This window comes from Convolutriloba macropyga, chromosome 13 (genome assembly GCF_964194025.1).
Source record: "Convolutriloba macropyga chromosome 13, txConMacr16.3, whole genome shotgun sequence".
Taxonomy (NCBI): Eukaryota; Metazoa; Xenacoelomorpha; order Acoela; family Convolutidae; genus Convolutriloba; species Convolutriloba macropyga.
Window position 1 is genome coordinate 21843694 of NC_134480.1, and position 23081 is coordinate 21866774.

A 23081-nucleotide genomic window follows, 5' to 3' on the forward strand; every position below is an offset into this window, starting at 1 on the left:
TTAGTTTCTTTGGTTTGTAGCTCTGGTCAATTTTGTTTAAAAATGTCAATTTTTGAGCCAGAGGAAAAACGTTCGACACAAATTTTCATGTCGTTCTCAGCAGTTAAATCGAATTGAATAGCTGCAGAGTTTTCTCACCGCTTTTTGCTCTGCAACGTATTCGTCCCATAGCTCTTGTAGTGCCTGTGGCACCTCTACTTTAGACAGCTGGAAAGCCTTCAGCACATCCCCAGCCAGTCTTCCCTGGTCAGTAGTTATGAAGGTGTAGGCTACTCCTTTGTTGCCCGCTCTTCCAGTTCGCCTGAAACATGTCACATTTAAGGGAGGTTTAAGCAGCCGCGGCATCTGTGAAAATGCACCAGTACAAAATTCGAGCCAGCGTCTTTTACTTGCAAGCCTAAATTTCCAAAACCATAACATAACCGACTAACGTCGGGCGAATTGCTCTCAAACGACCGGCGAGCGGTTGGCTTCGTCAACAGCTAGCAACGGTTTAGTGTCCTCAGGGCGCTACCTCTTTATCCCGTTTCTCAATACGAAAGTCAAATGAGTCAGACGAAAGATCGGCCTAGCGAAAAATTGCACAAGAGAAACAGGATTAATAAATTTGCTACAAATTGCTTTTGAGAGCAATTAACAATGATGTCCTAAAAGTGCCTGTTAGATCATTTATGATAAAAAAAACATTTCAACTATTACTCATTGATAATGAGGATCAGAGATGGTGACATTACGCCACATAACAGCAGCTGAAGTAAGGAATCAACAAAAAGAGGGAGAGAGAGAGAGAGAGAGAGAGAGATAAAACGTGAACGAGAAAGAGAAGGAAAGGAACCCCAACCGAAAGAAAGAGGAGACAGGAATATTTTCCATGATTTGATTCGACACTGCAACTTCTAGTTTTCTAAACTTGTTAATAAATAAATCATATAGAAAACTGAAAAAGGTTAAATTAAAAAAAGTTTTTAACTCCGCAATAAAAAAAAATCAAAACCATTTTTTGGTCTCAGAAGTTCTGTCAAGTAATCCATCTCTGAGATTTGAAAAGTTTCGTTGGCCAGTAATGGTCGTTTAACTCAGAAAATGACAAAGATATTGAAAAAAATGCAAATTTTAACAAAATCTTGCTAAAATTTAAGACAAAAATTCCTTGAGAACCATTTCATTGTCTCAAGAGACTATCCAGTATCCGTTTCAAGCCTGAAATAGTTTCACTGGATCATGAAGATCCATACGCTTGGAACAAAAAAATTTTACAAAAAGTTTGAAGTTTAAATTTTATCCAAATATTACTGAAACTGGAGTCCACAATCCCATTAACTCTAGAAACTATGCAGCAGCTTATTATCACACTATGGAGGAGGTCCCAGGGCCTTTGTTGCCGGAAAACATTCAAAAAACATGAAAAAATTCAAAATATTTTTAAAAAATGCTTAAACTCGTGATATTGAAATCTTGAAGAACATTCCATTACATCTATAAAATATGCAGTAACATATTATCAAACCCTCGAGGAAATTCCGTGGCCCTTGAGGCTAGAGAAACCTAAAAAATGACCAAAAACTTCAAAAGACTTAAAAAAATTGCAAGTTTTATAAAAAAAAATCGCTAAAACTTGTTATATTAAAAAGTTGAAAACTAATCTATGACCAACAAGATTTTCCAGTAACTTATAATAAAAACCTAACGGAGACTTTTTTAACCTTGAGGCTCAAAAAAATCTGAATAATGACTAAATGTTAAAAAATTGAAAAATGGCAAAAAAATATCAAAAGTATGCTAAAACTCGTGATGTGAAAATATTGCAAGACATTCCATTCAATCTAGAAATGATTCTGTAACTTATTTTCAAACACTAGAGGAGATTCGCTGGCTTTTAAGGCTGAAGAAATTTAAAAAACAACAACAATTTCAAAAAAATTGAAAAGCAAATTCTATAAAAAAAAATTGCTAAAATTTGTGACATTAAAAAATTGAAAAACTATTCCATTACCATTATAAAACTGTCAGTATCTTATTATCAAACCCCATAGGATGTTTTCTGGCATCTGGGTCTGGGAAAACCTGAATAAGGAAAAAAACGTCAAAAAATTTGAAAAAATTGCACGTTTTGTCAATAAATTTCTGAAATTCGTGATGTTAAAATGTTGAAACCATTCCATTACCATTAGAAACAATGCAGAGACCTATTATCAAACCCTAGAAAAAGTTCGTTGACACCTAGGACTGATAAAAAACAAATGTCAAAAATTTTCAAAAAGCTTGAAAAAAATTGCAAAATAGTACAAATTTGCGTTTTTAGCAAGCGGTTGTTCGTCAGTATCTAGCCACGGGAGGGGGGGGGGGGGGGGGTGCACCTGCTGGAGCTGATTGGGGGGGGGGCAACACTGGGGTGGGGGGCAACAGCGAGGTGGAGGGGTGGGGGGCAATAGGGGGGGGGGTGTACAGTGCGGGTGTCTTCAACCTCTAAGAACCGCCCTTCACACCATAAGTATAAGTATGAGTCTCCAAAACAGTTTGAGCTGAAACCGAGCTGAAAAAGAGCACTAAATGCCCGCTGGGCGCTACCTGTTTATCCCGTTTTTGAGGTCAACTTCGTTTGAGAGCAGTTAAACACTAACTGCTCTTAAGCGCTTAAAATTGTTTTTCAGCACTCTTATTTGTTCTTGCTGATTGATAAAGGCTTCTCAAGTTTGCATTGAATACATAGAGCGCAAACAACGCAACCAAGAAAAAATCACGAAACCATATAAGATTAATCAGAAAAGGAATTGTCAGGGTACGTGATGCATGAAAAATGTATGACATACGAACCATGAGCATATCAGAAACAAGTTATGCTGTAGCGATGCTGTTTTTTATAGAAAACAGTTACAAGCTCTAACCCGCATCTGTGCACATAGTCTTCGTAGTGACTGGGACAGTCGTAGTTGACAACCAGGTACAGGCTCCTCACATCCAGACCTCTGGCTGCAACCGAGGTTGCAATCAACAGAGTACACACTCCCATTCTAAAGTCACTGATGACAGAGTCCCGGTCATACTGGTCCAGACCTCCGTGCAGAGCCAAACAGGAGTAGGAGGCGTCCATTAACCTGTAAGTAAGAATTCAATCTTGAATCTTTTTCTCTAGCCACCTCTTCCCAATACTGAAAATAGAATTTTCCCTCTTAGGGGATCTACCACCATTGGCCGCAGTCCTAGATTTTTCGTCTAGAGTCCCTTGCAAGAATGTACTTTTGAAAAGAATCCAGAGCGCAGGTGCATCGCCTATCTGAGCTTTGCTCATAGAGGATATGCAATCTAGAATACGAGATGGCATGAAGGTTCGTTGCAAACTTGGTTGTCTATTGGGATAACCAAAGAGAAGTACATCTCATAGAGTGGTAACCAATGGAGACTTCATAAAAGGGAACTATATGATGAATCGTTTTGGGCTCATTCTCGTTAATTGAAGGTGTGCCAGTTGTATGGAGATTTGTGCCAAGCGCCTTATGTCTCTCCATAACATCTCAACAATCCAATCGATGCATGTACTAGTTGCCTCATTAACTAATCTTTTCAACTCAGTAGTTCTCACTAAATTGATATCGCCCGATGCTAATTTCGTACTGATGAAAGTTTTTGAGAAAGTCACTTGCATATACATGTTTAGAAGCAGAAACAAAACCGACAAGCGTCGGGCGAATTACTGTCAAACTGTGTTTCCGGTGCAACGATCCGCAGGGGATGGGGATTGTTTTTTTTTTTTTGGGGGGGGGGGGGGGGTCAATTTCTAAACTGCCGTTCACAACATGAAATTATGTCTCCAAAAAAGCATACTTAGAGTCCAGTAAGCCGAAAGGCTGTAAGAGAACTTAATGCCCTCCAGGCGATATCCCGTTTTTAAGGACGAAAATTCAAAACGGTCAGACAGAATCACAAAAAAGCGCACAGGAGTAATATAATAGCTACAAACTTTGTTTGAGAGCAACTTAAAATATCCCTTCAACAGATGGACAGGCTAGGAAAATGAATCACCTTTTGAGAAGTTTGTCAGCATCCTCCTGTCGCTCCACAAATACAAGAGAACTGCCCATTTCAGAAAACAATCCCAGCAGCTCGAGAAGCTTGTAGAACTTGATGTCTTCGTCATCCATTATGACCTAAACCGAAGCCTTTTGATTAAAAACGTCTGTATAGAAATTCGAACAGAGGGCTCATGTCACAAGTTATTTTCTTGTGCTCAATGCTACCGCAGATGTTCAGTTTGCTCTATTTGATTCCTCGGTGCCTTGATTGGGTAAAAAACTTAGTGAATAGTACTTAAAATTAGAAACTCGTAGGGTTTGGGGAAGGGTTTTAGTTTGAAAATCTTGCGGGGTTAAATGAAACAGATCAAAAGAAGTAGAACCTAATTAATAATCATTTTAATTGGCTCGGTATTAGGTTTTGGATTGTAATGGAACACAGACTCTTTCATTTCAGACGCTTATTTCACTGCCTTTAAAACATTCGCTCTTTCGCTTTGCTTTTACTTCAAAGAAGTCTACTCTTTGACCTTAAAGAAATCTCCTCTTTGACCTTAAAGAATTCTTGTTAAAAAACACTTGAATCTTAGCATTTTTAATGCATCTCTAAGCTAATAACAGCTCTCAAATTACACAGTAAAGAAATGCTATCGTCCAGTAAACAAAACTGATTGATGAAAAGCAGTATTCCTCTCTAAACAAGCAAGATATTTACCAACTCTATGTTAAAAGGAGAAATTTATAGAGGAAACAACTACAAAACTTACCATGATGATGGAGTCCGGGTTGTATATAGCTAATCCCCAACTGGTAGGGTGTGAGACGTTACAGGGTGGACTTACAATTCAAAAAGAATGCAAAACACGAGGGACCATGACAGAGGAAAACGAATCGGTTCGCGAATTCCCAAAAAAAACTGGCACCAGAATGCGATAATCTTGTGATTGGAAGTAGCATAACAGACAAGGTTGAAATTGGCAAATCCATTCCAAGTTCTAGGCAAAAATAAACCGAAAAAATTCGAAAGTTAGTAATTCAAGACGGTATTAACAAAGTGCTCAAGCATAATAGTAAATCCGGCTCTGACAATATCTTGGAACACAAAAAACTGATCGATTTATGCATTGGGAAAATCAAAAAAGATGTTTGCGTTGTTTGTGAAGTACCACCACTGAAAAAGGTTGAGCAGTATCGGGATAAAAACAAAATTGACGAAATCAATAACCTTATTAAATTGCACTATTCAGATAAACCCTCTTTCAAGATATTATTTCTAAATGCTAATATCGAAAATGTAAAAAAAATTCTCTGAGCAAAGATACTGATACCAATGGATATAATTTTGTATTTTGATAATGTGCATTTAAACTGCCAGCATGGTGTGCCTCTTCTCAAAAACTGGTTGCTTTCTCATCTTCGTTTGACATCAAATGGTAGCATCATTCCCAAGGGACTCTACCAAAACAATAAATTAACTAATACAGCTCCTTCATACAAGTACAGCTTTCGAAGTAAAACCATATAATTAGCCCCAAACAGACAAGAGATCATCGATGACATCCAATAATAACTATCAAACAATGAATCAAAGATTGTCTGCGCTAAACTATAGGGGTGCATCAAACTATTATGCCCAATCCTATCAATGTCCCCATTACGATGAAATAAATTATTGTATTACTGATGATTTTGAGGACTGTTATTGCAATTAATCGTAATAAATGACGTTGAATATTTTCTGTTCGTCAACCCAATAATCGAAATGTTTTTATTTAAATTTGCTACTGTTGGCCTCAAGAATTCCCTCGTCAACAGTGGCAAAATTACTACCTAAAAAACAAAAAACGTTTATCACAGGCCTTGACAAAGCTTTAAGGTACCTTCCACAAACAAGGTTACTAAATATAGGTTTTGTTTGTTATTCTTCTTCATCTTTTTATTAGCTTAACACAGCTTTTAAGGGCCAGTGACATAGAAATTAACCCAGGACCTGTTCTAACATAAAATGATTCTATCAGGATAAATCAGAGAAGAGTCGAAATTTGAAATTTATCCCCCTGATGTACAAAGCATTCTCGGCAATAAAGAACAACTGCGCACATTAGTACACGATCTAGGACCAAACTGCATTTTTTATTTCACAGAAACCTGACTCTGTGAAAATATTGATACAAATCTTTTCACTCCTGACAAAGAACGACTCTGCTGTTTTAGAACTGACCGTGCCAAAAAGGCGGCGAAGTTATGATGCTGTACCGAAGATTTTTTCTCCAAAATTTTACGATGATTTGAATCTTTTCACGGATAAATTTGAGAGTTTATGGGTATCACTGAAACTACCAACTTAGGCGTCTGTTTTATTGAATGTTAACTACAATCCCAAAAAACAAAACAGCGATGCTTTTTTGAACAAAATAGCAAATAATATTGATAATGCAATTACTAAAAAAGAAAAAATAATACTTTTGGGTGATTATAACATTAAATACTTAGACAAGTTGGAAACATCTAAGCTCGAAACAGTAATACTTCCGTAATACTTCAGTAATTACTTGCATGTCAAGAACAAAACCATTCCTAATCGTTGAAACCGAGCGAACAATACCGAAAGCCTTATTGATTACATTATCACTGACTGCTCACTTATAAACGACAATGTAATTTGTGATAGCATTGAAAAAAGTGATCACTTTGATATTTTAGGTATGTTAGGGCTTCTTGTAGAAAAGATTCCAGTTCAGAACGCATTTTACGATAAACAGAACTATAATGTATCTAATTTTAAACACTGCCTAGAACAGAACAGGCAAAAAAGGACGTTCAGAGCAGCTGAGATTCCATGCTACAAGTTTCACATCAAAATTTTAAGGTTTTATTAGAAATGACAAAAATTTTTACGTTTAGACAAATGGATTACAAGCAAATCAAGAAAATTGATGGTCGATCGAGATAGATTTTTGAATGATAAAGAATAAAAAACGTTCTTCGAACTAAAAAACAAATTCAGTATTTTTAACTACAACGATTTCAATAGATTTCATAGAAATCTTACTTAAACAGCAGAAAATGACAGGAAAAAGTGGCTGCTGATAAATGAGATAACTCTGAAAAATGAAACCAAAATTTTAGTGGTGATTAAGTAACGCAGACAAAAAAATTGCTAAACTACTTAACTATCGTTTCTACACTTGGAAAGTTTCATGGCCCCCAATTTCACTTACACATATCATACACGTGCAATTCTAAACCAAAAAAACTTTAGATTTTGCTTTGCAACAGAAAAAGACTCATGATTCAATTAAACGACTGGGAAGAAATAAACCAATCGGACCACCACACGATTCCAACATGGGCTATTGAAGACTCATGTTCTGTAAATGTTCATCTTAATTTTCTTGTAACTATTGAATCAGAATATTTTGCTTTCCCAATGAACTTAAACAAGCACATGTTCCGCTATACAAGAAAAATGACTCTGAAGAACCTAAAAACCGCCGCCCAACCCTTATCACCCCGTGCCTATCTAATATTATTGAAACCATCTTGAGGAATCAAATTTGTCAGTACTTTCACGACAACAGCTTACTGTGTAAAAATATATATGGTTTTAGAAAATACTCAACAATCGATTCCCTACTATTTTGCACAGAATTCATCAAAAGCAGAACTCACAAAAGCAATTTTATCACAGCCGCTTTCCTTGATCTTTCAAAAGCTTTTGATTCAATCAATTACAAAATTTTGAAAATCAAGTTCGACAACTTAGGTTTTGATGAAAGCTCAAAAAATCTAATAAGAAGTTCCCTCACAAGCAGTCGCCAATCTGTGTTATCTTACAAGACTGCTCATCAAATGAACTAACGCTTCTTAGAGGTGTGTCACAAGCAACAGTACTTGGTCCGCTTTCATTGAATCTGTATATTAATGATATGGCAACACGAGTTGACAAAGAAACTAAACTTATACAATATGCTACCGATACTGTTATTTTAACTTTTGGTACATCCATTGACGAAAGCAAGGCCAAGTGAGAACAAAATGCCAACAAACGGAGTCGGAACCTACTCTCCATTAAACTATTTTTGCGAAAAAGATTACAATTGTTTGGAAAATAAGAAAACAGTTACGACCCGCGTTTATACCACCAACTGGATGTCAATTAGTCATTTGGAGTCTTCATGCGTCCTACAGCAAGAAATTGTTCTGGAACCTGAAATTTATTTCCAGAAAAACGCAGAAGTCATTTAAAAGATTGGCAATACTAGATTGGAATGAAATACCCAGTGAAATTAAAATCAAACAAGCAAAAAAAATCCCCAAGCTGCTTAAAAACTTCTCAAACTCAGTTTTTAATTTGAACCCTTGTTTGTGGAAGGTTACTTGTTCAACACGGCGTGACTTTAAATTTGGAAATATTAACCAAACTTACTGTTGTTGGGTTGTTGTTGGGATGCCACAAAAATGCAATTCACTTAATTTTCTCTTGTAGTGTTAAAGTAATCTGTAAATTGTAAATATTTACACTGCCGGACTAACATCATTTGTATACTCCTTGACATGATTCGGAATTCAGTGTTACTTTTTTAGACTTCTGACTGTATTATAATTCAAATACTTAACTTATAATTTTGAGTTTAAGCCAGGTGGTTTACGAGGGGATGCCAGCCTCACCCTTTGAAGAGGAATGCCAATTACTTCAGATAATTCCTTCTCAGCAGTTTTACTGAACCGTGCAACTAACAAGAGACTAGTATATCTCTCAATTATAACAGCGACTTTATATCCTAGATTTTACCCATTCCGTTTCTTCCAACTAAAAACCAAATCCGTCAGCGAGAACAAAAAACCACTAGCGAGAAAATTAAATTTGATTCTAACAAAAAAACTAGGCCTAGAATGAACTATGAATGCACTAGGAAAACTAATTAGAAAAAAATCTGATCCAAAAAGTTGAAACATAGCCGGCAGATTGCCGGAAAATAGCCGCGAGACTCTTGTGGCCTTCTATGAATTGAAACAACTAAAGAAATAAGATAGACATATCGACCACCAGTCGTTTAACAGACCACCAGACTTTTGGGTTTATATTCGGACTGTCAATTTTATTACCATAAATTTTCGCAATCAAACACAAGACTAATAATAAAGAATTAGGGCATATACGTTTGGCACTACTTGGATGAATACTTTTGATCTTTAACTAGTAAATGCTCATAGAAAATAAAGTTCATTAAGCGATTTCAGAAGTCAATTTTTTTTGTGTGAGGTAAGTCACGCAATTGACCTAAAAGCAGACGTACACAAATTTTTACTGCAAAGCAGTAGAAGTCACTGAAGCGATTGAAAAAGTCAATTCCAAGAAGTCAGGGTAAGACAAAACAAAAATCTTTTAGACGAAGTAAAAAAAATTAGGAGCGCTATAATAGCCGCCTGGAAATGTTGACGCTGATATTAATGAAAAAAAATTTTTCATTTCTTCGGAAATACTCTTTTAAATTCAGCGACAGTCGAAAAAAAACAGAACTTAACATAATAGTTTTTACTTCGAGAGAAAACACATGGAGACAGTCCTTAAGACTCGGTAACAAATAGACAAAAACGAAAACGGCAAAGCTAAGAATTACAATTATAACTTTTGAAAACAAAAATTTAGATAATGAAAAAGAGTAGATATCAATTGAAATTTTTATATACTCTTATGCTACTTCATACCTCTACATGAAGAAATTGAGAAATGTCATTATCCAGAATATGTCGTACACGTCTACAAAAACAATGGAGAATAGACGAAAAATTGAAAATCTGTTAAATTTTGCGAGAAAACGGCGTGGAAACCGTTAAGACCATATAATTTTCCATAAGAAAGAGATATAATCAACTGCGCCTCCTCTGATAACCATTGATGAATGTTATTCATGACCTCTCAATAGCAGGACTAGGTAACAAGTAGACAAAAAAGGAACAAACAATCTCAACGTTATTAGCTCCTCCAGAAGAGTGAAGTTTTCTTTACAATTGCCTATTTCATTTTCCCGGCATTTTTGGTCTAGGACCAACGGTATGGGCTATGTGAACTATTAATCTGCAAAAGATTTGGTCAGTATATGTTTATTTGAAAAAAGTATTTAAAGTTTGAATCATCGATTGAGACGACGAATTAAAAAAACATACCAGGTCAAGTCCTGACGTACAATTCAAAGAATTTTCATTGACTAAAAAAAAATCTAGACCTCGAACGGACTATGAGTGGTTTGAGAAAACTATTTCTAAAAAACCGATAAAAAAACAAAATGTCAAAATGCCGCATGCGAACAAAAAAGCACCAGCGAGAAAAGAAAATTGGTTCGAACAAAAAATTAGGCCTAGAATGAACTATCAATGGATAGGGAAAACGCATTAGAAAAAATTCGATCCAAAAAATCGAAAAACAGTAAAAATCAGAGTGAAATTGCCACATCTGAACAAAAAACCAATAGCGAGAAAGCGAATTTTTGTTGAAACACCGTATTCTCACTACTTTAAAATTAGAACGAAAAAATTTCACACCGCAAAACAACTCGCTTTTTCGCTCCATTTCGTGTTTCGGCGTGACCAAAATCACTGCTCCAATTTGACTTCAAAAATCATGAAAATGTGTGAACAGATCTTAAAAAAAAGAGCGCCGCAATACAATTCAAATTCTTTGAATTGTAAAAAAACCACGATGTCCCCAATAATAGCCGCCATCGCTTCGCGGCTATTAAAAAGCACTAAAAACCAAAGTAAAATTGCCACATCTGAACAAAAAACCACTAGCGAGAAAGCGAATTTTTGTTCAAACACCATTTTCTCACTCTACTTTAAAATTAGTGCAAAAAATTTTCACGCCGCAAAACCACTCGCTTTTTCGATCCACTTCCTGTTTCGGCGTGACCAAAATCACCACTCCAATTTGACCTTAAAAAAGACAGCGCCCCAATACAATTCAGATTCTTTGAATTGTAAAAAAAAATTAGGAGCGCTACAATAGCCGGCTGAGAAGCTGAGGCGGCTATTAATAGAGTTTTTTTAGCATTTGTATTATTAAGGAGTATAACCTAACTTATCTGCTCAAAATTAATAATTGGAAAACTTTTTCGATATTTGGGATTAACAATATTTACATCCCTCAAACTAGCTGGTTTAATTAAGACTTTTAGGAGAGACCGTGTAAAACTAGGAACACGCGCAAAAAGTTAAGGGGAGTTCCAGCTTATTTTCTGGTTATCCACTACCCTATAGTTTCAAATATCAGCAGCATCACAGACAACTTCGAGAACCAGACGGTATGAGGTTCATCAGCTCTTCACAAAACTTGTTTCAGTGACACAACTCTCATTTCATACAGAGTGACGTGTTGATATCTATCATAGTAGCGAGGCATTAACTTACAACGTTCTGTTCAACATCGGGGCAAACTACAGATCGCCCGCCGACCGTGATCTCAATCGGGTTGTCCAGGATCCTTCTGGCTAGTGTCTCCATTTGTCTGGGGAATGTGGCAGAGAACATCACTGTCTGTCTGTCGGGACGCATATTGTCCATTATTCTCATCACCTGTTATTAAATCAAGATATCAAAACAACAAGAGGAACTTTTCCTTTCCTATTCCTATATGTCTATTTGATACTTTACGCATGTATAGACTACTTACAATGATCAGTTCCACCTCTTGTTAGTCTTTGCGTGCCCTTATCAGGCCAAAACAATTTGGGTAACACAGGTTCATTGAAAATATTAACGCTGTGAAAAAAAGTTTTCGCAAATCTATTGCTGCAAAATTTGTTCTAGGAATATCGAACGCCGGAATTGTGCTCTTTTTTAGATCAATGCTTCAATTATTGCTTTAAACTAACGAGCTGTTCCCAAACTAAAAAGAAGACAGAATTGTAGAAGTGGAGAGGAGTGACATATTCAGTTAGTGAGGTACTAGCCTGTGGTTCGAATCCCATGTCGAACATGCGGTCAGCTTCATCTAATACACAGTATGTGCATCTTCGGAGATTGGTGACTCTACCACTGTTGGCTGCCAACATGTCTATCATCCTACCAGGAGTACACACTATGATCTCACACCCAACCTTCAACTCTGCTATCTAAACAAAGCCACTCAAATCAACAAAACGAAAAAGAGTATTCGAAAGACCTGAACAGCTATTCGGTGCGCATGCTGGATGCGTTTATAAACAAAGCCCGTGGACCAAAAAACAAAGTAACGCCTTGGCAGAATAACAGTTACTATATTTTAATTGACGGATAGATGATTCAAACCTGAGGAAATGGCTACTCAAACAATGAGGGTAACAATCTTAAAATCGAAACAACGTGTATTTTTCCATGTCTTTCCACGTTATTACCAATATAGCATTCTAAAGATCTAACTAACTCCTGCGTGATTATTTCGTTCACACACTACCAAGATTAGGACCTATTTGAGGGATAAAATTTTGTTCCAACACTAACCTGTTCACTAATACCGGTTCCTCCATACACACACACCACTCTTATTCCCAATGGCTTTGTGAACTTCTTGCACTCTTTGAACGTCTGCAGAGCCAACTCCCGTGTGGGTGTCATCAACACGGCTGCAGCAAAATAATTTGAAATTTTGGATCTAAATTGTTAAAGACTGGATTTCTCCTTATAGCTAGCTCTACCTTGTATTTTCTGACCCAGGAGCGGGCAGTCAGAGTAGAAGTCAACATAGCACGAATCCGAAAATTGAAAAATTCAGATAGAGACGAAAAGATGAAGCGTCTGAAGAACAATTTTCGCATATCAAGACCGGAATGCTGCTCAAACATTGTACATTTAATTTTAAATTACTTTGTAATTGAAGAATGGAAGAAATCAAAATTCAACAGTTCTGCCAACATAGTGAGGCTGGTACAATTCACACCAGCACGGTGAATTGGCACCAAATTCTATCACAGTGAGCTATATTTTTATTGGAGGGTTATGATGGGGAAAGCGCCTGCATTTGTTGGTTTATAACCACAATTGCAAACATAAGCCACTGACACCGAACGAATTGCTCTCAAAAGACGACAGGCACTCAAGGCTATAGCCACACAAAAAGGCGTATTTTCTGTTTCTTTTTGAGATCGGGTACGAAGCTACTTCTGTGAACTTTTTATTTTTAACTAATGCCAATAACTACACAAAATCAGGTAGCCAAAAGCTAAAAAATACTCGAAACGACGAGTCGGTCAGACAAGAAATTGCATAAGAAGACTGTGATTAGTTAACTACATTATCGTTGTTAACATTCCAAAGGCTTATCGAATTCTTATCTGAAAGTTACAAGTTCACTAACCTATGGGCCCATCACCTTCTTCCAGAAAGGGCTGATCCAAAACGTGTCTAAACATGGGAATCAAGAATGCTAACGTCTTTCCACATCCAGTTTGGGCAATTCCAAGCATGTCCCGGCCACTCATTATCACTGGTAATGCCTGGGCTTGAATTGGAGTAGGTGCTTCGTACTTGTTCCTAAGGTGTTTTAAATTCATTGCCAAAGTTAAAAACTTCAATAACAAACTTCGAGCTTTGCTAAATTTCGGATCTTCTCAAATTTGTGATATTCTTCTCAAATCACATGTCCTACCAGCTCATTTAATTATTTCAAAAATTAGTTAGTTGAAAATTCACGCTGACTTAAACCAGAGGATACCATCAGACTGATTACAGCAGACAGTTCGGTTCTTCTCTGCAAGAAAACTTTCATTCTTCTCTGCAAGAAAACTTTCATATTTTATAGGCTGTCTTTTGATAGATCTAAGCAGACTTAGATCCTAACTGATTACAGCCGCAAATAGGTTCGTGCTTGAATAGTGTTTGGGCTATAACTTATGAAAACCAATATCAGCTCTTCAGATGATTCAAAATCGCTTGTGAGATACTCAGAAACCCATAAAATTAGGAGCAACAGTAAAATATTATATACACAGACATTTGATAGATCCAAGCAGACAATTAGATACTAGCTGATTAAAGCCTCGTTTTTGTCTATCACTGAGCAAACCCATTTCGGCTAAATATTTAATAAAGGAGCAAGTCATTCGCTAGGTGTATCAAGGTTGCCTTTGAGTCTAGAAAAAAACTCAGGAACTTACCGGCAACTCAAAGATATAATGTAGGCTGTCTTTCGATAGATCTAAGCAGACTTAGATCCTGACTGATTAAAGCCGCAAATAGGTTCGTGCTGCGATAATGTTTGGGCTATGTTTTATGAAAACAAAAATCAGCTCTTCAAGTGATTCAAAATTGCTTGTGAGATAGTATGAAACTCATACAAATAAGAGCAACATTAAAATATTATTTAAACAGACATTTGATAGATCCAAGCGGCAATTTAAAAACTGACTGATTAAAGTCTTGTTTTTGTCTGTCATTGAGCAAACCCATTTCGGCTGAAAATTCAATAAAGGAGCAAGTCATTCGCTTGGTGTACCAAGGTGCCTTTGAGTCAAGAAAAACCTCAGGAGTTTACCGGCAACTCAATGAATATAATATAGGTTGTCTTTTGATAGATCTAAGCAGACTTAGATCCTGACTGATTACAGCCGCAAAAAATTTTGTACTGAACTAATGTTTGGACTATGTTTTATGAAAACAAATATAACAATTCAGGCTGACTTTTCATAGATCCAAGAAGAGACTTGATCCTGACTGATTACAGCCTCGTTTTTGCCTATCATTTAGCAAACCCATTTCGGCTAAATATTTAATAAAGGAACAAGTCACTCCCCAGGTGTATCAAGGTTGCCTTTGAGTAGAAAAAACTCAGGAACTTACCGGCAACTCAGTAAATATTACATAGGCAGTCTTTTGATAGATCTAAGCAGACTTAGATCCTGACTGATTAAAGCCGCAAATAGGATCGTGCTGCGATAATGTTTGCGCTATGTTTTATGAAAACAAAAATCAGCTCTTCAAGTGATTCAAAATTGCTTGTGAGATACTATGAAACTCATACAAATAGGCGGAACATTAAAATATTATTTACACAGACATTTGATAGATCCAAGCAGCAATTTAGAAACTGACTGATTAAAGTCTTGTTTTTGTCTGTCACTGAGCAAACCCATTTCGGCTGAAAATTCAATAAAGGAGCAAGTCATTCGCTTGGTGTACCAAGGTGCCTTTGAGTCAAGAAAAACCTCAGGAGTTTACCGGCAACTCGATGAATATAATATAGGTTGTCTTTTGATAGATCTAAGCAGACTTAGATCCTGACTGATTACAGCCGCAAAAAATTTTGTACTGAACTAATGTTTGGACTATGTTTTATGAAAACAAATATAACAATTCAGGCTGACTTTTCATAGATCCAAGAAGAGACTTGATCCTGACTGATTACAGCCTCGTTTTTGCCTATCATTTAGCAAACCCATTTCGGCTAAATATTTAATAAAGGAACAAGTCACTCCCCAGGTGTATCAAGATTGCCATTGATTAGAAAAAACTCAGGAACTTACCGGCAACTCAGTAAATATTACATAGGCAGTCTTTTGATAGATCTAAGCAGACTTAGATCCTGACTGATTAAAGCCGCAAATAGGTTCGTGCTGCGATAATGTTTGCGCTATGTTTTATGAAAACAAAAATCAGCTCTTCAAGTGATTCAAAATTGCTTGTGAGATACTATGAAACTCATACAAATAGGAGGAACATTAAAATATTATTTACACAGACATTTGATAGATCCAAGCAGCAATTTAGAAACTGACTGATTAAAGTCTTGTTTTTAACTGTCACTGAGCAAACCCATTTCGGCTGAAAATTCAATAAAGGAGCAAGTCATTCGCTTGGTGTACCAAGGTGCCTCTGAGTCAAGACAAACCTCAGGAGTTTACCGGCAACTCAATGAATATAATATAGGTTGTCTTTTGATAGATCTAAGCAGACTTAGATCCTGACTGATTACAGCCGCAAAAAATTTTGTACTGAACTAATGTTTGGACTATGTTTTTTGAAAACAAATATAACAATTCAGGCTGACTTTTCATAGATCCAAGAAGAGACTTGATCCTGACTGATTACAGCCTCGTTTTTGCCTATCATTTAGCAAACCCATTTCGGCTAAATATTTAATAAAGGAACAAGTCACTCCCCATGTGTATCAAGATTGCCTTTGAGTAGAAAAAACTCAGGAACTTACCGGCAACTCAGTAAATATTACATAGGCAGTCTTTTGATAGATCTAAGCAGACTTAGATCCTGACTGATTAAAGCCGCAAATAGGTTCGTGCTGCGATAATGTTTGCGCTATGTTTTATGAAAACAAAAATCAGCTCATCAAGTGATTCAAAATTGCTTGTGAGATACTATGAAACTCATACAAATAGGAGGAACATTAAAATATCATTTACACAGACATTTGATAGATCCAAGCAGCAATTTAGAAACTGACTGATTAAAGTCTTGTTTTTGTCTGTCACTGAGCAAACCCATTTCGGCTGAAAATTCAATAAAGGAGCAAGTCATTCGCTTGGTGTACCAAGGTGCCTTTGAGTCAAGAAAAACCTCAGGAGTTTACCGGCAACTCAATGAATATAATATAGGTTGTCTTTTGATAGATCTAAGCAGACTTAGATCCTGACTGATTACAGCCGCAAAAAATTTTGTACTGAACTAATGTTTGGACTATGTATTATGAAAACACAACAATTTAGGTGTTTCAAAATTGCTTGCGAGATACTCAGGATCCCATAAAATTAGCAGCAACACTAAATATAATCTAGGCTGACTTCTGATAGATCCAACAAGAGACTTAGACCCTGACTGATTACAGCCTCGTTTTGTCTATCATTCAACAAACCCATTTCGGCTAAACAATTAATAAAGGGACAAGTCAATCCCCAGGTGTACCAAGGTTGCCTTTGAGTCTAGAAAAACTCGGGAATTTACCGGCAACTCAATAAATATAATATAGGCTGTCTTTTGATAGATCTAAGCAGACTTAGATCCTGACTGATTACAGCCGCAAAAAAGTTTGTACTGAACTAATGTTTGGACTGTTTTATGAAAACAAAAATAACAATTCAGGCTGACTTTTCATAGATCCAAGAAGAGACTTGATCGTGACTGATTACAGCCTCGTTTTTGCCTATCATTTAGCAAACCCATTTCGGCTAAAAATTTAATAAAGGAACAAGTCACTCCCCAGGTGTACCAAGGTTGCCTTTGAGTCGAGAAAAACTTAGAAATTTATCAGCAACTCAATAAATTTAATATAGGCTGTCTTTTGATAGGTCTAAGCAGACTTAGATCCTGACTGAAAACCGCCAAAAAAAATTGTACTGAACTAATGTTTGGACTATGTTTTATGAAAACAAATATAACAATTCAGCTGTTTCAAAAATTGCTTGCGAGATAATCAGAATGCCAGAAAATTAGCAGCAACAGTAAAATATAACCTAGGCTGACTTTTGATAGATCCAAGAAGAGACTTAGATTCTGACTGATTACAGCCTCGCTTTTGTCTATCATTCAGCAAACATATTTTGGTTAAATAATTAATAAAGGAACAAGTCACTCCCCAGGTCTACCAAGGTTGCCTTTGAGTCTAGAAAAACTCGAAACTCATCAGCAGCTCAAAAAATTTAACATAGACTGTCTTTTGATAGATCTGAGCAGACTAAGATCCTGACTGATTACAGCCGCAAAAAAGTTTGTACTGAGTACAATCTTTTATGAAATTAAATATAACAATTCAGCTGTTTCAAAATTGCTCGAGAGATACTCATAATCCCAGATAATTAGCAGTAACAGTAAAATATAATATAGGCTGACTTTTGATAGATCCCAGAAGACACTTAGATCCTGACTGATTCCAGACTCGTTTTTGTCTATCATTCAGCAAACCCATTTCGGCTAGATAATTAATAAAAGAGCAATTTATTCGCTAGGTATACCAAGGCTGCCTTTGAGTCTAGAAAAAACTCAGGAACTCACCTGCAACTCAGTAAATATTACATAGGCTGTCTTTTCATAGATCTAAGCAGACTTAGATCCTGACTGATTACAGCCGCAAATAGGTTCGTGCTGCGATAATGTTTGGGCTATGTTTTATGAAAACAAAAATCAGCTCTTCAAGTGATTCAAAATTGCTTGTGAGATACTATGAAACTCATACAAATAGGAGCAACATAAAAATATTATATATACAGACATTTGATAGATCCAAGCAGCAATTTTGAAACTGACTGATTAAAGCCTTGTTTTTGTCTGTCACTGAGCAAACCCATTTCGGCTGAAAATTTAATAAAGGAGCAAGTCATTCGCTAGGTGTACCAAGGTGCCTTTGAGTCAAGAAAAACCTCAGGAGCTTACCGGCAACTCAATGAATATAATATAGGCTGTCTTTTTATAGATCTAAGCAGACTTAGATCCTGACTAATTACAGCCGCAAAAAAGTTTGTACTGAACTAATGTTTGGACTACGTATTATGAAAATACAACCGTTTAGGTGTTCCAAAAATGATTGCGAGATACTCAGAATCCCATAAAATTAGCAGCAACACTAAAATATAATCTAGGCTGACTTCTGATAGATCCAAGAAGAGACTTAGATCCTGACTGATTACAGCCTCGTTTTTGCCTATCATTCAGCAAACCATTTCGGCTAAATATTTAATAAAGGAACAAGTCACTCCCCAGGTGTACCAAGGTTGCCTTTGAGTAGAGAAAAATTCAAGAAACTTACCAGCAACTCAATAAAATTAATATAGGCTGTCTTTTGATAGATCTAAGCAGACTTAGATCCTGACAGATTACCGCCGCAAAAATGTTTGTACGGAACTAATGTTTGGACTATGTTTTATTAAAACAAATATAACAATTCAGGCTGACTTTTCATAGATCCAAGAAGAGACTTGATCCTGACTGATTACAGCCTCGTTTTTGTCTATCATTCAGCAAACCCATTTTGGCTAAATATTTAATAAAGGAAAAAGTCATTCCCCAGGTTTACCATGGTTGCCTTTGAGTCTAAAAAAACTCAGAAACTTATCAGCAACTCAATAAATTTAATATAGGCTGTCTTTTGATAGATCTAAGCAGAATCAGATCCTGACTGATTACCACCGCAAAAATGTTTGTACTGAACTAATGGTTGGACTAAGTTTTATGAAAACAATTATAACACTTCAGCTGCCACTTCAAAATTGCTTGCCAGACACCCAGAATCCCATAAAACTAGCAGCAACAGCAAAACAAATAGGCTGACTTTCATAGATCCAAGAAGACTTGATCCTGCCTGATTACAGCCTCGTTTTTGTCTATCATTCAGCAAACCCATTGCAGCTAAATATTTAAAAAAGCAACAGGTCACTCCCCAGGTGTACCAAGGTTGCCTTTGAGTAGAGAAAAACTCAAGAAACTTATCAGCAACTCAATAAATTTAATATAGGCTGTCTTTTGATAGATCTAAGCAGACTTAGATCCTGACTGATTACCACCGCAAAACTGTTTGTACTGAACTAATGTTTGGACTATGTTTTATGAAAACAAATATAACAATTCAGGCTGACTTTTCATAGATCCAAGAAAAGACTTGATCCTGACTGATTACAGCCTCGTTTTTGCCTATCATTCAACAAACCCATTTCGGCTAAATATTTAATAAAGGAACAGGTCACTCCCCAGGTGTACCATGGTTGCATTTGATTCTTGAAAAACAACTCATCAGCAACTCAATAAACTTAATGTAGGCTGTCTTTCGATAGATCTAAGCAGACTTAGATCCCGACTGATTGCAGCCGCAAATAGGTTCCTGCTGAAAAATGTTTGGGCTATAATTTATGAAAACAAATTTCAGCTCTTCAGGTGATTCAAAATTGCTTGTGAGATACTCAGAAACCCACAAAATTAAGAGCTACAGTAAAATATTATACACACAGACATTTGATAGATCCACGCAGACAATTAGATACTGACTGATTAAAGCCTCGTTTTTGTCTATCACTGAGCAAACCCATTTCGGCTAAATATTTAATAAAGGAGCAAGTCATTCGCTAGGTGTATCAAGGTTGCCTTTGAGTCTAAAAAAACTCAGAAACTTATCAGCAACTCAATAAATTTAATATAGGCTGTCTTTTGATAGATCTAAGCAGAATCAGATCCTGACTGATTAAAGCCGCAAATAGGTTCGTGCTGCGATAATGTTTGGGCTATGTTTTATGAAAACAAAAATCAGCTCTTCAAGTGATTCAAAATTGCTTGTGAGATAGTATGAAACTCATACAAATAGGAGCAACATTAAAATATTATTTACACAGACATTTGATAGATCCAAGCAGCAATTTAGAAACTGACTGATTAAAGTCTTGTTTTTGTCTGTCACTGAGCAAACCCATTTCGGCTGAAAATTCAATAAAGGAGCAAGTCATTCGCTCGGTGTACCAAGGTGCCTTTGAGTCAAGAAAAACCTCTCGAGTTTACCGGCAACTCAATGAATATAATATAGGTTGTCTTTTGATAGATCTAAGCAGACTTAGATCCTGACTGATTACAGCCGCAAAAAATTTTGTACTGAACTAATGTTTGGACTATGTATTATGAAAATACAACAATTTAGGTGTTTCAAAACTGCTTGCGAGATACTCAGAATCCCATAAAAACAGCAGCACAACTAAATATAATCTAGGCTGACTACTGATAGATCCAAGAAGAGACTTAGATCCTGACTGATTACAGCCTCGTTTTGTCTATCATTCAACTAACCCATTTCGGCTAAACAATGAAGGGACAAGTCAATCCCCAGGTGTACCAAGGTTGCCTTAGAGTCGAGAAAAACTCAGGAACCTACCGGCAACTCAATAAAAATAATATAGGCTGTCTTTTGATAGATCTAAGCAGAATTAGATCCTGACTGATTAGAGCCGCAAAAAATTTTGTACTGAACTAATGTTTGGACTATGTTTTATGAAAACAAATATAACAATTCAGGCTGACTTTTCATAGATCCAAGAAGAGACTTGATCCTGACTGATTACAGCCTCGTTTTTGCCTATCATTTAGCAAACCCATTTCGGCTAAATATTTAATAAAGGAACAAGTCACTCCCCAGGTGTACCAAGGTTGCCTTAGAGTCGAGAAAAACTCAGGAACTTAACGGCAACTTAATAAATATAATATAGGCTGTCTTTTGATAGATCTAAGTAGACTTAGATCCTGACTGATTAGAGCCGCAAAAAATTTTGTACTGAACTAATGTTTGGACTATGTATTATGAAAATACAACAATTTAGGTGTTTCAAAATTGCTTGCGAGATACTCAGAATCCCATAAAAATAGCAGCACAACTAAATATAATCTAGGCTGACTTCTGATAGATCCAAGAAGAGACTTAGATCCTGACTGATTACAGCCTCGTTTTGTCTATCATTCAACTAACCCATTTCGGCTAAACAATAAAGGGACAAGTCAATCCCCAGGTGTACCAAGGTTGCCTTAGAGTCGAGAAAAACTCAGGAACTTACCGCCAACTCAATAAATATAATATAGGCTGTCTTTTGATAGATCTAAGCAGACTTAGATCCTGACTGATTAGAGCCGCAAAAAATTTTGTACTGAACTATTGTTTGGACTATGTTTTATGAAAACAAATATAACAATTCAGGCTGACTTTTTATAGATCCAAGAAGAGACTTGATCCTGACTGATTACAGCCTCGTTTTTGCCTATCATTTAGCAAACCCATTTCGGCTAAATATTTAATAACGGAACAAGTCACTCCCCAGGTGTACCAAGGTTGCCTTAGAGTCGAGAAAAACTCAGGAACTTACCGGCAACTTAATAAATATAATATAGGCTGTCTTTTGATAGATCTAAGTAGACTTAGATCCTGACTGATTAGAGCCGCAAAAAATTTTGTACTGAACTAATGTTTGGACTATGTTTTATGAAAATACAACCGTTTAGGTGTTCCAAAAATGATTGCGAGATACTCAGAATCCCATAAAATTAGCAGCAACACTAAAATATAATCTAGGCTGACTTCTGATAGATCCAAGAAGAGACTTAGATCCTGACTGATTACAGCCTCGTTTTTGCCTATCATTCAGCAAACATATTTTGGTTAAATATTTAATAAAGGAACAAGTCACTCCCCAGGTCTACCAAGGTGCCTTTGAGTCAAGAAAAGCCTCAGGAGCTTACCGGCAACTCAATGAATATAATATAGGCTGTCTTTTGATAGATCTAAGCAGACTTAGATCCTGACTGATTACAGCCGCAAAAAAGTTTTTACTGAACTAATGTTTGGACTATGTTTTATGAAATCAAATATAACAATTGAGGCTGACTTTTCATAGATCCAAGAAGAGACTTGATCCTGACTGATTACAGCCTCGTTTTTGCCTATCATTTAGCAAACCCATTTCGGCTAAATATTTAATAAAGGAACAAGTCACTCCCCAGGTGTATCAAGGTTGCCTTTGAGTCTAGAAAAAACTCAGGAACTTACCGGCAACTCAGTAAATATTACATAGGCAGTCTTTTGATAGATCTAAGCAGACTTAGATCCTGACTGATTACAGCCGCAAATAGGTTCGTGCTGCGATAATGTTTGGGCTATGTTTTATGAAAACAAAAATCAGCTCTTCAAGTGATTCAAAATTGCTTGTGAGATACTATGAAACTCATACAAATAGGAGGACCATTAAAATATTAATTACACAGACATTTGATAGATCCAAGCAGCAATTTAAAAACTGACTGATTAAAGTCTTGTTTTTGTCTGTCGATGAGCAAACCCATTTCGGCTGAAAATTCAATAAAGGAGCAAGTCATTCGCTTGGTGTACCAAGGAGCCTTTGAGTCAAGAAAAACCTCAGGAGTTTACCGGCATCTCAATGAATATAATATAGGTTGTCTTTTGATAGATCTAAGCAGACTTAGATCCTGACAGATTACAGCCGCAAAAAAGTTTGTACTGAACTAATGTTTGGACTATGTATTATGAAAATACAACAATTTAGGTGTTTCAAAATTGCTTGCGAGATACTCAGAATCCCGTAAAATTAGCAGCAACACTAAATATAATCT

The 23081-nt window shown here is 36.4% G+C and overlaps 2 protein-coding genes across 4 annotated transcripts in view; one reads left to right on the plus strand and one right to left on the minus strand.

The window, feature by feature from the left end:
- LOC142351790 (protein cornichon homolog 1-like) overlaps positions 1 to 23081 on the plus strand; it is a 460935-nt gene that overhangs the window by 285142 nt on the left and 152712 nt on the right. The gene's annotated exons all lie outside the window — the stretch shown is intronic.
- LOC142351789 (putative ATP-dependent RNA helicase DDX46) overlaps positions 1 to 23081 on the minus strand; it is a 513331-nt gene that overhangs the window by 10342 nt on the left and 479908 nt on the right. For all 3 annotated transcript variants that reach the window (XM_075403960.1, XM_075403958.1, XM_075403957.1), the window contains exons 11-17: positions 13345 to 13520; positions 12492 to 12613; positions 11963 to 12124; positions 11421 to 11585; positions 4021 to 4145; positions 2886 to 3095; positions 139 to 301 (exon numbers count right to left, since the gene is read on the minus strand). In XM_075403960.1, the coding sequence (XP_075260075.1) occupies positions 139 to 301; positions 2886 to 3095; positions 4021 to 4145; positions 11421 to 11585; positions 11963 to 12124; positions 12492 to 12613; positions 13345 to 13520 (1123 nt within the window). The remainder of the gene's footprint in view (positions 1 to 138; positions 302 to 2885; positions 3096 to 4020; positions 4146 to 11420; positions 11586 to 11962; positions 12125 to 12491; positions 12614 to 13344; positions 13521 to 23081) is intronic.